This window comes from Drosophila arizonae, chromosome 2, assembly GCF_054131065.1.
Source record: "Drosophila arizonae isolate 15081-1271.41 chromosome 2, UAZ_ARI_1.0, whole genome shotgun sequence".
Taxonomy (NCBI): Eukaryota; Metazoa; Arthropoda; class Insecta; order Diptera; family Drosophilidae; genus Drosophila; species Drosophila arizonae.
Window position 1 is genome coordinate 33622189 of NC_142922.1, and position 14776 is coordinate 33636964.

The window sequence follows — 14776 nt, forward strand, 5'->3', positions numbered from 1 at the left end:
TTGTTTATAAATACAGATTCAAAACATACCCATCGCAAATTTACCTTATTTTCATTACATTCTATAATGACACATGGATATTTCTTGCTTAGCCATCGGAAAAACGCTGGTACTCCCATTTTTATATGTTAAGTCTCTGAATCTTAGTAGCCAAGACACTTATTGAAGCTGTAAAATAAATGACAACAATAAAACTAACCGGAAAAATATCCAGAGCTAGAAACTTGTGATCTAAAATTAGTATCGATATTATTAAATCCGAGTTTCCACCTCTACACATTTTAAAACGCATTCAAGATTTATCGGTTTGATATATTTTGTTTCTGTTTCATTCCGTTCAGCGTTAAAATATATTTCAAACTGAATATTTGATGGTCTTACTAACTAGCGCCACTAACCAGAGAACACATAGACTAGACATGTAGAACAAACTTTTTCAACACCGAAAAAATGCGCTGAAGAGACCGGACAACATCGAGCCGACCAAAGACTCGGTCGTTTGAAGCTCAAGCAGTGAAAATAAGGCAAGACAAAATCAGTGCGCTGCGACTGCTGCCACGAAATGCAAACATTATCAAATGAAGCACGGTTATGCGCTCATTTTCCCTTCCTCACTCTCTCCCTCTCTTTATGCTCACTCTCTCTCTATGGTCTCTCAAATAGCAGCAGCGCACAGAAATTGAAAATTGTTCGCGACGATCCCAGTTCTTTCCTCTTGAGTGAAGGGTATACCGAAATCATAAAAGCGTTTGTCACGAATGAATATCAGGCGCTCCGAATCGATTTTCACCTACATGTCAACGCAGTATTGTTGAAACAGTCGACGAAATCGCAACAAATAATTGTCAGAATTTTCACGAATCATCAAACGATATACGTAATAATTCGTCGAACTAACCTTCTTGGCAGTTTCCTCATCTGAAACAAATACAGTAAAAATTGTATTTTAGAACCCCTTTTAGGTTTACGACTCTTACAGCTGCTCTCTACTAAATTAAGAGTGATAACATTTTTTGTGTACCAAAAGCAAACAGAATGAAATGTTTGTACCCAAACATCAGCGGGTATTGTAAAGCGTCATATGAACGGTGCGTTTCAGATATTATTTGTAGTTGCCCAGTACTGCGTCGTGTAAGCACAATATCGCGTGCATCCAAGCTTTCACCAACAATCAGGATTGCCACTTCATTGATTGTTGGAGCATTAAATGTGCGTTCATGTGTTCCAGCTGGTCTTTTATCTGCTCTGATTACTACTTTATAGTCATCTCTTGGCATTCGCTCTAAAGCAGTCTTGAACAGATTGACCAATGCATGATGTTCGTGAAGCATTTCACATTATTCCAAATTATTATTTTTTTTACAATCATAGAAAATAAAGTTTTTAACGTAAATTACCTTATTATATCCACCTCCAATAATTTCCGCCCCAAATGAAGTCATTTGGAAACAGGCATTGTATTTTTGAGTGCTCGCTAGAAAATGTCGTGATTCCAGTGCTTCGCCATAAAGCAGGGAACGCAATGGCTCTGGTGGCGGGACCACTAATGGTATTGTCACTTTACCACTAAGGCAGCACAAACCGGGCGTCAGGAAACTTCAATGCGCCACAATGCTGGCAAACAACGTCCATTGGTCCAATGCAAACTAAACGATTCTAACTGTAGTCAATGGTGCAATCATATCGAAACGCTGCTCGATTCAAATCAATCCTTGAACCATTTCTTATTGCCGTTTCACGGGCTGCCTTCCTTTGAGAAGCACGAATTAAGCCCCTTCTTTGTTGGGTACTAACGCGGCGCCCTTCTCGGGCGATTTCTCGTTCTTTGTCAGATAATTCACTCGCGATATTCCGTTGCTTAATTGCATTATGGGTCCGCCGGGAAAGATTAGATCTTCTAGGACGCGGCATTTTTATACCCTGAACCCATTGAAAATGGGAAATCAGGGTATAATGGTTTTGTTGAAATGTATGTAACAGGGAGAAGTAGGCGTGGCAGACCCCACAAAGTATATATATTCTAGATCAGGGCGACGAGCTGAGTTGATTTGGCCCTGTCCGTTTGTCTGTCCGTCCGTCTGTCCGTATGTATGAACGCGTCGATTTTAGAAGATATAAGAGCTAAAGACTTCAAATTTTTTTTTAAATTTCCGTAATTACAGCGCGCATATCAAGTTTATCATTAAAAATCGAAAACTCATCCCGATCTTTTTTTATCGATAAAAAACCTTATCGAAAACCAGTTATACAATTATATCTTCTACACCTTTATTGCTAGAGTCTCCAAATTTTTAATGTATGCTTATATGCAATTTATACAATTTCGGTTTTTGTTAAAATGTACCCCCCATTTTTAAATTCACCCCCTCACCATCACTTTTGTAAAAAGCGTATTTCAAAATACTAGAGAATTGTGCTTTGGCAATTGCATGCATATTCATGTTATAATCATAATCTGAAAGTTTCATGAAGATCGTACGTCCATAAAAAAAGTTATTAAGCAATTAAGTTCTCATAGTAAGCGCACACTGCAGCCCATGCGTGTTTATGCGTGGGTGCTTGTGTGTGTATGTGTTTGTGTATGTGTGTGTATGTGTTTGTGTATGTGTATGTATGTGTTTGTGTATGTGTGTGTATATGTGAGTGTATGCGTTTGTGTCTGTAAGCGTGTGTGTGTATGTATGCCTGTGTGTGCCTACGTGCCTGTGTGTGTGTGCGTGTTTCTTGTGTAAGCTGAAAGACGCGAAAAATTATTGAAATATCTATTGCTCCAAGGGTTCAGGGGATCTCGTAGTTGAGCAGTCTCGACTAGAGCTTTTTATACCCTGAACCCATTGAAAATGGGAAATCAGGGTATAATGGTTTTGTTGAAATGTATGTAACAGGCAGAAGGAGGCGTGGCAGACCCCACAAAGTATATATATTCATGATCAGGGCGACGAGCTGAGTCGATTTGGCCCTGTCCGTCTGTCTGTCTGTCCGTCTGTCCGTCTGTCCGTATGTTTGAACGCGTCGATTTCCGAAGATATAAGAGCTAGAGACTTGAATTTTTTTTAAAATGACCGTATATACAGCGCGAACGTCGAGTTTGCTTTTAAAATTCGATAAATCATCCCGTTATGTTTTTATCGAGTAAAAACATTCAAGTTCAAATCAGATGCCTCTATAGCTAATTGTGAATGATTTTTCTTTTTTTTAAATTTCTCAAATATTCAATATAATATGTAGATCATATGCAGCAGCTACAACAAAAACATTCGTTGAATCACATCAGCTGTTAGTTTCATTTAGTTTTTGTAGATGGCGCAGCAGCAGTGAATCTATTTGAGTTTTGCCAGCGCCACCAGCAGGAGTGGGGTGGCCTAGTGTGTTAGCTGCATGACGCTCGATCGAGAAGTCGCGGTTCGAATCCCGATCGATGCAACTGGTGTTAATTATACCCTGAACCCATTGAAAATGGGAAATCAGGGTATAATGGTTTTGTTGAAATGTATGTAACAGGCAGAAGGAGGCGTGGCAGACCCCACAAAGTATATATATTCTTGATCAGGGCGACGAGCTGAGTTGATTTGGCCCTGTCCGTCTGTCTGTCTGTCCGTCTGTCCGTCCGTCCGTCTGTCCGTCTGTCCGTATGTTTGAACGCGTCGATTTCCGAAGATATAAGAGCTAGAGACTTGAATTTTTTTTAAAATGACCGTATATACAGCGCGGACGTCGAGTTTGCTTTTAAAATTAGATAAATCACCCAGTTATGTTTTTATCGAGTAAAAACATTCAAGTTCAAATCAGATGCCTCTATAGCTAATTGTGAATGATTTTTCTTTTTTTAAAATTTCTCAAATATTCAATATAATATGTAGATCATATGCTGAAAGTTTCATTAAATTCCGTTCAGTCAAAAATTAATAAAAAATAATCAAATATTTGGCCAATTAACAAACGCACGTGCAGCAGCTACAACAAAAACATTCGTTGAATTTTAGTTTCGTTTAGTTTTGGTAGATGGCGCAGCAGCAGTGAATCTATTTGAGTTTTGCCAGCGCCACCAGCAGGAGTGGGGTGGCCTAGTGTGTTAGCTGCATGACGCTCGATCAAGAAGTCGCGGTTCGAATCCCGATCGGTGCAACACTGATGTTGATTTCTTTTAATTGTTTCAAAATATTTTTATATTTTCATAAATGTCAGTAATTACAGCGCGCATATCAAGTTTATCATTAAAAATCGATAACTCATCCCGATCTTTTTTATCGATAAAAAACCTTATCGAAAACCAGTTATAAAATTATATCTTCTACACCTTTATTGCTAGAGTGTCCAAATTTTTAATGTATGCTTATATGCAAGTTATACAATTTCGATTTTTGTTAAAATTTACCCCCCACCTCTAAATTCACCCCCTTACCCTCACTTTTGTAAAAAGCGTATTTCAAATACTAGAGACTTGTGCTTTGGCAATTACATGCATATCCATGTTATAATCATAATCTGAAAGTTTCATGAAGATCGTATGTCCACAAAAAAAGTTATTAAACAATTGAGTTCTCATAGTAAGCGCTCACTGCCGCCCATGCGTGTTTATGCTTGTGTGTGTATATGTATGTAATTCTTTGTGTATGCCTGTGTGTGCGTGCGTGCGTGTGTGTGTGTGTGTGCGTGTGTAAGCTGAAAGACGCGAAAAATTATTGAAATAGCTATTACTCCAAGGGTTCAGGGGATCTCGTAGTCGAGCAGTCTCGACTAGAGCTTTCTTACTTGTTATACCCTGAACCCATTGAAAATGGGAAATCAGGGTATAATGGTTTTGTTGAAATGTATGTAACAGGCAGAAGGAGGCGTGGCAGACCCCACAAAGTATATATATTCTTGATCAGGGTGACGAGCTGAGTTGATTTGGCCCTGTCCGTTTGTCTGTCTGTCCGTCTGTCCGTATGTTTGAACGCGTCGATTTCCGAAGATATAAGAGCTAGAGACTTCAATATTTTTGTAAAATGTTCGTAATTACAGCGCGGATATCGAGTTTATCATTAAAAATCGATAACTCATCCCGATCTTTTTTTTATCGATAAAAAACCTTATCGAAAACTAGTTATAAAATTATATCTTCTACACCTTTACTGCTAGAGTCTCCAAATACAATTATACAATACAATTATACAATTTATACAATTTCGGTTTTTGTTAAAATTTACCCCCCACCTCTAAATTCACCCCCTCACCCTCACTTTTGTAAAAAGCGTATTTCAAATACTAGAGACTTGTGCTTTGGCAGTTACATGCATATTCATGTTATAATCATAATCTGAAAGTTTCATGAAGATCGTACGTCCACAAAAAAGTTATTAAACAATTAAGTTCTCATAGTAAGCGCACACTGAACCCCTGCGTGTTTAAGCGTGTGTGTATGTATGTTATGCTTGTGTGTGTATGTGTTTGTGTATGTGTGTGTATGTGTTTGTGTATGTGTGTGTGTATTTGAGTGTGTGTATGCGTTTGTGTCTGTATGCGTGTGTGTGTATGTATGCCTGTGTGTGCGTACGCGCGTGTGTGTGTGCGTGCGTGTTTCTTGTATAAGCTGAAAGACGCGAAAAATTATTGAAATAGCTAACACTCCAAGGGCTCAGGGGATCTCGTAGTCGAGCAGTCTCGACTAGAGCTTTCTTACTTGTTTTTTTTTTTTAATGTTTCAAAATATTTTTATATTTTATTAACTGAGTTTGGTATTTGATTTATATATTTAAATACATCGAAATTGAAATTTCAGCCATACTAAATGAGCATTTTTATTTGTTGGGTTCAGGGTAGTATCTAGTCGAGCACTCTCGACTAGAATTTTCTTACTTGTTTAACTTGTTATTAATAGTAATACTGAATATGCCCTCGTACAAAACCATATAAAACAATCGAGAAATATAAATATAATTAATTTACACAAATTTATGTTTGAGACAAACAAATACCTGAACTTTCGGGATATTTCGCTTCTGTACACACGCGTATTATTTTTATCAAATGTGCTTATTTTATGAATAGTCAGGTTCGCCTGAGGCTGACTGACTGACTTCATTTGTTTATTTACTTCTATGTATACTATTGTATAATATGAGAGCAGGACCGAAAACTGTCACTGTTGTCAAATCCAACAAATCAAAAACCATGAAAATTGGTCCAGTAAATCTCGAGTTATAAGTGGAGGAGCACTTTTACACAACTCTCTATATATCTAATATAGATAATTACATATTTTATTCAAATTTCAACCGAAAAATTTTTATCGAGGTATACTAATAAGTTTATTAAATGCTTCGCAATATATTGACTAGTGGACTATAAAAACTTCAAGTGGAAATGAAATACACATGTCGAAATGATCTTTATTGCCAAAATTACTGATTAAGTCATAAAGGCTCATTTGACAGTCACTCTACAATTCAAACCATACAAAATTGACAAGCTACTGAATCGCTAGACAAATATCATCCCATCTCATACATACATACACATATGTATGCAAATGTATGTGCTCCCTCAAAGGCCGATCAACGGTAAATTTTGGGCATTATAATTTGCTCAGGCAGCGAACGTTACGCACACAAGCCACAAATGCTCACACATGTTTCCAGAGACTGTAAGTCTGTGTGTGCTTGCCTGTCGCGAAATCATATTCTTTATGCACATCAACGCTTTCATACCCTTCCCACGAATAACCATCGAAACGCTTACATTTTCTTTGCATGAGCGTGACAAACGCTTTTATGATTTCGGTATACCCTTCACTCAAAAGGAAAGAGCTGGGATCGTCGCGAACAAATTTCAATAGAGAGAGATAGAGTGAGAGTGAGAAAGAGTAGGACAAATAGCGCATAGCCGTGCTTCATATAAAAATGGCACCATTTCGTTTGAGCGCTTGCAGTACACTGATTTTGTCGTGCAATATTTTCACTGTTTGAGCCTCAAGCATATACGAAGTTGTGTAGTCTCCTCAGCGCATTTTTTTGGTGTTGAAAAAGTTCGTTCTACATGTCTAGTCTATGTGTTCTCTGGTTAGTGATATACATAAATCTACATTGAAAATTTGGAGACTAGCTTTGAAGTTGTAGGAGATATAATTTCATAACTGATTTTCGATAAGGTTTTTTATCGATAAAAATATCGGGAGGATTTTTTAAGCAAAACTCAATATCCGCATGGTATACACGGACATTTTACAAACAAAAATTGAGGTCTCTAGCTCTTGTATCTTCTGAAATCGACGCGTTCAAATATAGTGACAGACAGACGGACAGGGGTAAATCAACTCAACTCGTCGCCCTGATCAAGAATAAATATATTTTGTGGTGTCTGCCACGCCTCCTTCTGCGTGTTACATACATTTCAACAAAACCATTATACCCTGATTTCCCATTGAAATGGGTTCATGCCTGTTACATACTTTTCACAGAACCATTATAACCTGATTTCCCATTTTCAATGGGCTCAGGGTATAATTATATCTTCTACATCTTTCAAGCTAGTTTCGCCAGAAGGGTATTGAGTGGTATACATTTTTTCTGGTTTAATAAATAAGCATATTTGATAACACAAAGTTACTGGGATCCAGGGATACTTTAGTTAGGTGCCCCGAGTAAAGTTTTCTTATAATAGTAATAGAGTATTATAATTGTATCGAACAGAGAATTGTCTTCTATAATAAGGAATTCAATTGCCTTGGAAATATTTGGAATTGTAAATTGTATGATTGCTTAAATAGGTCTTTATTACAATGAATTAAATAGATTTACAAAAATTATACCTATGATAAAATAATACATAAGAACATAAGCATTGTTTTTTCAAATATTTTTAACCTACAACTTAAAATAATGTGTTTTTATTAGGAATGTATAAGCATTCCAATTTTATATAAATGCATTTATACTGTGAAGCTTGCAGGCTTAAATAAAACTGATATTAATACATTTATTTATGCCATTATTTATTCTAACATATTTTGATTCGAATATATAAACATACACAAATACGCAAGCACATCTTGAGAATCCAATTTCGAACAATGGTTTAACAGGTGGTTTCGGGCATGGGTTTTGGCTTCTGATGACTAATATACAACTCTGTTTTATCTACAACTGTTGAAATTTTAGGGTTGTATTTAGCACTGCGACCGCCGTCTTTCTTAAATTTCAATATATCTTCAAAGCCTGTTTTATCCGTTATATCCGATTCTGTGGGTGTCGCGGGAAATTCGTAAATTTGTGCTCTTTGGGCAAAAGTTTCTCCCACAGCATATTCTTGATTATTAACACTGCTATCATTACTCAATAAAAGTTGTACATTGTCCATTCGACCCATTTGTTCCGATAGACGACAAATATTTAATTGAAGTTCATCTTTAGACGGTTTAGAAATTGAAGAAGAAAAGCTGTGTCTACTGAGTAAATTATTGGAATTATTTACATTTAAGCGATAGGAATTTCTATTTTCTGTGTCTCTTAATTGATTTGGATTTGTAACAGAATTTGAATTTATTGATACTGATTGAAGTGATGTTAAATTGACATATAAAGAATCTTCAAATGAACTCAGCAATGGTTTACCTTTAGCTGGTGAAAAACTGGCTGATTTTGTCGGAAAACTTTTCTTTTGTGAATAATGTATGTTACAGATATTATTAAACGTATTTTTTAGACTAGGAGAAGGAGGTGCTGAAAGTACCGATTCCCCATTTCTACATTTTTGTTGATGTGGCATATCTGGTTTTAAGTAAGTTTTTTTTTTTGTTTCCGGAACAAAATCTGCTTTTGCACAACCTGATCTTACATTCCCATTTTGACATTTTTCTTTACTAAAAGCTGTTTTTTTGTAAGCAATGCTTGCACGCTTGACCCAAGGATCCGCTGTACTTTTCCCAACTTCAACTAACCCATAATCTGACACGTCAGTTTTCTTTATCCATGGGTCTATACCTGAAACTCGTAGCAGAGAATCCGTACTTCTTTTGTTATAACTATAGTCAAAAATCGAGTTTTTATAAATGATATTTGGCGATGTCTGCTCAGATTTACTAATTTTGAAAATAAATTGATGTCTATTATGATTGTCTTGAGCCTCAAGAGAACTTTTAGGTTTCTGATTTACATCTGAAGAAATTTTTGTAAATTTTAAATCACTTGTTGACATTTCCTTTTTACGTAAATGTGTTTCTTCCATAGTACTCATATCCTTTTGATTCGGCATGTTCTCAAGCATCGAATTCAAGAAATTTCTCTTCGGATTATCATTAAGAATATATTTCATTGCAGAGTTTCCTAAATAATCATTTTGGTTTATTGATTTTGTAAATCTACATATCTTACTAGAATGAGCTGTTGTTGCTAGTATCTCTTCTTCACTGAAACAAACTGGATTTTCAGAAATTTCTTGAACGATAATTGTTTTTTTTGCAGACTTTTGTTTGATAATTTTATTATCTATGTACCTAGCTGACAGTTTTCTTTGCTGAGTATTAGGATATGGATTGAGATGACCGGGAGAATGTGGAGAATGTATAGGAAGTGTCGGAGCAGGATTACAAAGTTGCTTAAAGCTGCTTAATTGCATTTCATCTGTATTTTTAATGATATATATTGAGCGATTTTCGAGTTTTTTAGAGTCAATTTTTTCATATTCATTTGAAAAGGTAATATCTGATTGTTGTGAAGAACACATGCTTTGGGCCATGATATCGGTGTAGCCCGATTTTTTTTGCTAGAGAAACTTTTCTGCAACAATTTTTGACGTAGTCGAATTGGATGTTGAAAGACCTGAAACGATATCATTGTTTAATACTTTTATGTCAAAAAATCAAGCCAAAAAATTGCTAAATTCTTCTAATTGTAAATTAAATTATTATAATCAATAATATAAGCAATAATATAATAAACTTAGACACACGTATATATTTTGTTTTTATGTTTATACCCTGAACCCATTGTTTTTAAAATGTCCGTAAATATAGCCCGGATATTCTGTTTATCTGCAAAAATCAATAACTTATCCCAGTATTTTACTAACGATTAAAAACATTAGCAAAAATCAGTTATTTAATTACATCTCTTTTTCATCTTTAAAGCAGAGTAGCTTAATTGAAAATGTAGATTTATGTATATCTACTTTATAGAACTTAGATTTTTAATATAACTCACCCCCTACCATTATATCAACCCCCTCGCCACTTAATTTGTAAAAGGCGCATTTAAGCTATAATCACGATCTACAAGTTTCATAAAGATAGTCCATCCACAAGAAAAGTATTAAACAATTAAGTTCCCATAATAAGCCCACTCTGCAATTCATGCGTGTTTATGCGTACGCGAGTGTCTGTGTGTATGTATGTCCTAGAAGCCTGCATGGGTATGTTCGCTTGCGGTCGTCTTCCAAATATACAGATATTTGCAAGTGTTTGAGCGTCGCAGCATTGCTGCAAAACGAAACGAATGGTACTCAAAGTCGCCAAGTATTCTGTTTTACTTTACTTTTTACCAGAGCTTGCAAATGAGAGTTGATCGTTTTTTCGTTTATGCTCTTCTTCGCATCATAACCAAAATAATTGTGCAGACACGTCTCGCTCTGAGCGTCACTCTTTGTTCTTCGTGACTGCACAAGCTTTTCGGTTATGATACGAAGCAAAGCATATACGAACTCTCATTTGCGAGCTCTTTCTTTATTGTACAAGCATTTGCATACCAAACTTTTCGGTATGTAAGCATAGCTCGATTTGTTTCGTTCGTCCGCGATGCTTGAGAGACAGTGAGCCAGCAAGCACTACCAAAACACGAGTGTCTCGTTTAGCGTTTTAAATGTATTCGTGCATGTACATACTATGTACACGAAGAATAACTGAAATAGCAGTCGTTAAAGGGGTATTATATATATATATATATATATATATATATATATATATATATATATATAATATAAGTCTTTGCAATCAGAAATTAATAAATAAGAAGCAGAGCGGGATATATTTGATAATAAGTACACTGAAAACGGAATAAAACGTTTTCAAGATTATACATAATTGTAGGGTGAGTTTAATTTTAAAGTTTAAGAAACCAAGTCGAAATATTATTAATAAAATGGTTTTAAATATTGATAAATTAATTACATATGTACTTGTACTGCGTACAGGCATAAGAATATTTGGGTTTTGTACAATACTTTAATTATTCCGGTGAGTAGTGAGAAAAAATATTAAAATCATATATAGTATAAAGGAATTAAATAAATACTATTAAGAAATCGACTAAACCCAATAACAACAAGTAAAAACGTTGCAGTCGGGCGGTCCCGACTGCGGAATACTCATTCACATCCCATCAGCAATATGGCAGTTAAGTTTAGCTCTACTTTAGAAAATTCAGTTTTTCCCGATTTTTCACGCCCCTAATGGGCGTAGACACATCATTTTTGGTCAGTTCTTAGAACGAGCTAACAGTAACCTAATTACAAAATTTGAATGCTTACGCATTGATCCGCCGAAAAAATTGCGTTCATACGGACGAACGGACAGACAGACAGACGGTCGGACAAGACGGACCTTGCACAAAACCAATATACCAATACATATACACAATATACCAATATAATTCACTTTCGTGAATGAGTGAAGGTGCTGAAATGGAGTTTTTCGAACATCTTAAAAGAACACATACAAGCTTACGGTCGCTGTTTGTTTGGAAGTGAATCAATATCTTGGATATACATTTTAAGAAATGCTTGACTAATTTGTAGTATCTTATCTGACAAAGAATTGCAATTCGCGCTAATCTAAAAATATATATATTATACTTTTAGATCTTAAAACCTACACTTTAAATTCTTTTTATTGTTTAACATCATACAATACTTAGGAAATTATTGTATATAGTTTGGAACGGAATCGGAAGATATATTAAATAATAATAGTAATAATTAAAAATCTGGTTATTACTTATTCTAGATTACTTCCGAAAGTGCACATAAAATAAGCATGTATAAAAATTATTTTGTTTGTGTTATTGTTACTAACCATCATTATCATCATGCTTAATTTTTTTGTTATTAGATTCATTTTCTGTCGCGTCCGGAGTCGTTGGAGGTTTTTCACTTAATTTTAAGCTTGCTGCCAAAGGATTCGAATTAGTTGCTCCATCAGATGTGTTATTACAAACGCTTCCATCGACATTTATCTTTAATTGTCATTTAATTAATTCCACGGACAGAAACTTTCTCAATCGTTCGTAGTATTGCGGGTGTAGTTCAACATCATTATGGCCAGCTCCCTGAAATAAACATATCAGTTCGAAGTAAATAACAAAGCAATATGTTAAACAAGTAATCACACTTTAAAAAGTAACCTGAAGTTTTGATATTCGAGTACGTTCATTCTTGAATAGGTTTTTAAATAGCACAGATTTCTATTTTGTACAGGCATATTTAATATTTTGTTGCATTTATTGGAATTATTAAAACTAAAAATTATAAAATTGATATATATAAACAATTCTCAAAAATTTATAAACAATGACCAATAAAAAATAAAATAATTTCATATATTCATCAAGAGCACGGGAGCGCAAGTTATCTTTATTATATTTATACAAAAAAAAAAAAAAAAAAAAAAAAAAAAAAATTAATAAATAAATAAAAAAAATTTTTTAATATAAAAACAATTTTAAATATATATATATAGGAATATTTTTTTATTACCTCCACCCAAAATGGTTCCACAGTCTTAGGACAACGCTCGTAAATACCAATTCCATGGGAAAAGTCAATGACCTCGTCGTCAGTTCCATGAATAACCAAAACTGGTGATTTCACTTTTGCGACTTTATCAATACTATTTTTTGTATATCATAAAGCAATTAAATTAAATGATTTGCAGATTAACGTTTTTTTTTTTTTTTTTTTTTTTTTAAATTTATTTTAATTATTCTTTACCTGGGAAAAGCATCAAAAAACCAAGTTCTCTTTGTGTTCCTAAAAACAACTCTTAGACCCGACATCAAAGGTGAATGAAGTATAACAGCACCAACTTCGTAACGTGATGCTAAATCAACAGTTGGAACTGTTCCTATACTCTGGCCATATAATATTATAGTTTCTGGACTAATGTTTAACCTTTAAAAAACTGGAATTAATATAACATTATATTGAGTTTAATTCCCATATCTATTACCTGGTACGCATCGCTTGCCAAGCAGCTTCGATATCTGCATATAAATTTTTTTCTGAAGGCTTTCCACCGCTCATGCCATATCCCGAATAATCATAGCCAAATATATTGCAATTGATTTGTGAGCCAAGAGTCAGATAGAAGCTACTCATTTGTCCTAAATCAACTGCATTTCCATGAGAAAAGAGCAGAGTATATTTTGCATTTTTGCTGCAACGAACATATGTGCAAGTGATCAAATTTCCACGCGATGTACGGGTAAAAAATGCCTCAATTTTCGATTTCTCACGTTCCGAGTACTGCCACTCAGCACGATCATACAGTTGTAAATTGTATTTAATATTTGTGTCATCGGCAGCAGTCAATTTGTATGTTGGCTCAGGCGGTTGAAAAGCTAGTTTAGCAGCGATTGGTCCAGGACACGGTGGGCAGCAGAACATGCAGCACAGTTCACTAATGCTAAACATACTCAATATATATAACCCACAAGGGAGTATTAAGATCTTAAATTAAATTCACTTATAAGCCCGAGCAAATGCCTTTTATGAAGCGTATTTATTTAAAAATTTCAAAATTTGCTGGTCAAGCTGTACAATGAAAATTATAATTAATTAATTACAGATTTAATATTTAATCGTTATAAGATGAGCATTCTCATGTTTTTTAGTTGAATCACTGTCACAACAATTTGTAAGTGTAATGCCCGTACATATATTATACATATGCATGTTCTGACGCTCCCATTCCATTAGGTTCAATCAACACTTTAACTATCGATTCTTTTTATAAATGATATCGAATCACGGAGGATTTATTGTCAGTTTTATTGTTACCATAGAATAGAACACGAAGATCAATAATTTGTACCACTATTCAAACAAAAATTAAAATTAATAGAGTATGGTGTGTTATATCACTAACCAGAGAACACATAGACTAGACATGTAGAACAAACTTTTTCAACACCGGAAAAATGCGCTGAAGAGACCGGACAACTTCGTATTTGGTCGGCTCGGTCTTCTGAGGCTCAAGCAGTGAAAATAAGGCACGACAAAATCAGTGTGCTGCGACTGCTGCCACGCAATGTGCACATTATCATATGAAGCACGGTTATGCGCTCTTTTTCCCTTACTCACTCTCTCCCTCTCTTTATGGTCTCTCGAATAGCAACAGCGCACAGAAATTGAAAATTTTTCGCGACGATCCCAGCTCTTTCCTTTTGAGCGAAGGGTATACCGAAATCATAAAAGCGTTTGTCACGCTCATGCAAAGAAAATGTAAGCGTTTCGATGGTTATTCGTGGGAAGGGTATGAAAGCGTTGATACGCATAAAGAATATGAAAAAACTTAGCTAACAGTTCAATTTCTTGTATGAATTAGCAGTTTTGTCCTTCTGCTGTATATTCATAATTTGCGAAGAAAGCACTTCCACACTTTCACCCTTTATCTTACCTTTTAATTTATTTACTATGATAGATATTGTTGTCTCTTGGATATACAGTTTTATCCGATTTACCACGGCCCCAATGGGCGTAGATATATCCGACATAGCTCGTTGTCGTGAGTGGTCGACGCGGATCTACA

At 35.0% G+C, this 14776-nt stretch overlaps 3 protein-coding genes across 5 annotated transcripts in view; all 3 read right to left on the reverse strand.

The window, feature by feature from the left end:
- The window catches only part of Rat1 (5'-3' exoribonuclease 2 Rat1), a 42910-nt gene extending 42711 nt beyond the window's left edge, over positions 1-199 (reverse strand). The window contains exon 1 of one of the 3 annotated variants that reach the window (XM_089461905.1): positions 59-199. Coding sequence is in view for 1 of the 3 variants with exons in the window: in XM_089461904.1 (XP_089318030.1) it covers positions 45-119 (75 nt within the window). In the remaining 2 variants the exon portion in view is untranslated. Of the gene's footprint in view, positions 1-44 lie in introns of all 3 variants that reach the window. The other 2 variants (XM_089461906.1, XM_089461904.1) reach the window with 2 other exon arrangements.
- LOC108620364 (uncharacterized) lies at positions 45-12184 on the reverse strand. Its single transcript, XM_089461908.1, has 2 exons — positions 12044-12184; positions 45-9797 (listed from the first exon to the last, which is right to left on the reverse strand). The coding sequence occupies exon 2, from the start codon at positions 9712-9714 to the stop codon at positions 8056-8058; it is 1659 nt and encodes a 552-aa protein (XP_089318034.1). The 5' UTR covers positions 9715-9797; positions 12044-12184; the 3' UTR covers positions 45-8055.
- Positions 12114-13952, reverse strand: LOC108620375 (alpha/beta hydrolase domain-containing protein 17B). The gene is made up of 4 exons (XM_018017284.2): positions 13196-13952; positions 12958-13137; positions 12724-12856; positions 12114-12296 (listed from the first exon to the last, which is right to left on the reverse strand). The coding sequence occupies exons 1-4, from the start codon at positions 13657-13659 to the stop codon at positions 12213-12215; spliced, it is 861 nt and encodes a 286-aa protein (XP_017872773.1). The 5' UTR covers positions 13660-13952; the 3' UTR covers positions 12114-12212.
- Between the last annotated feature and the right edge of the window lie 824 nt (positions 13953-14776).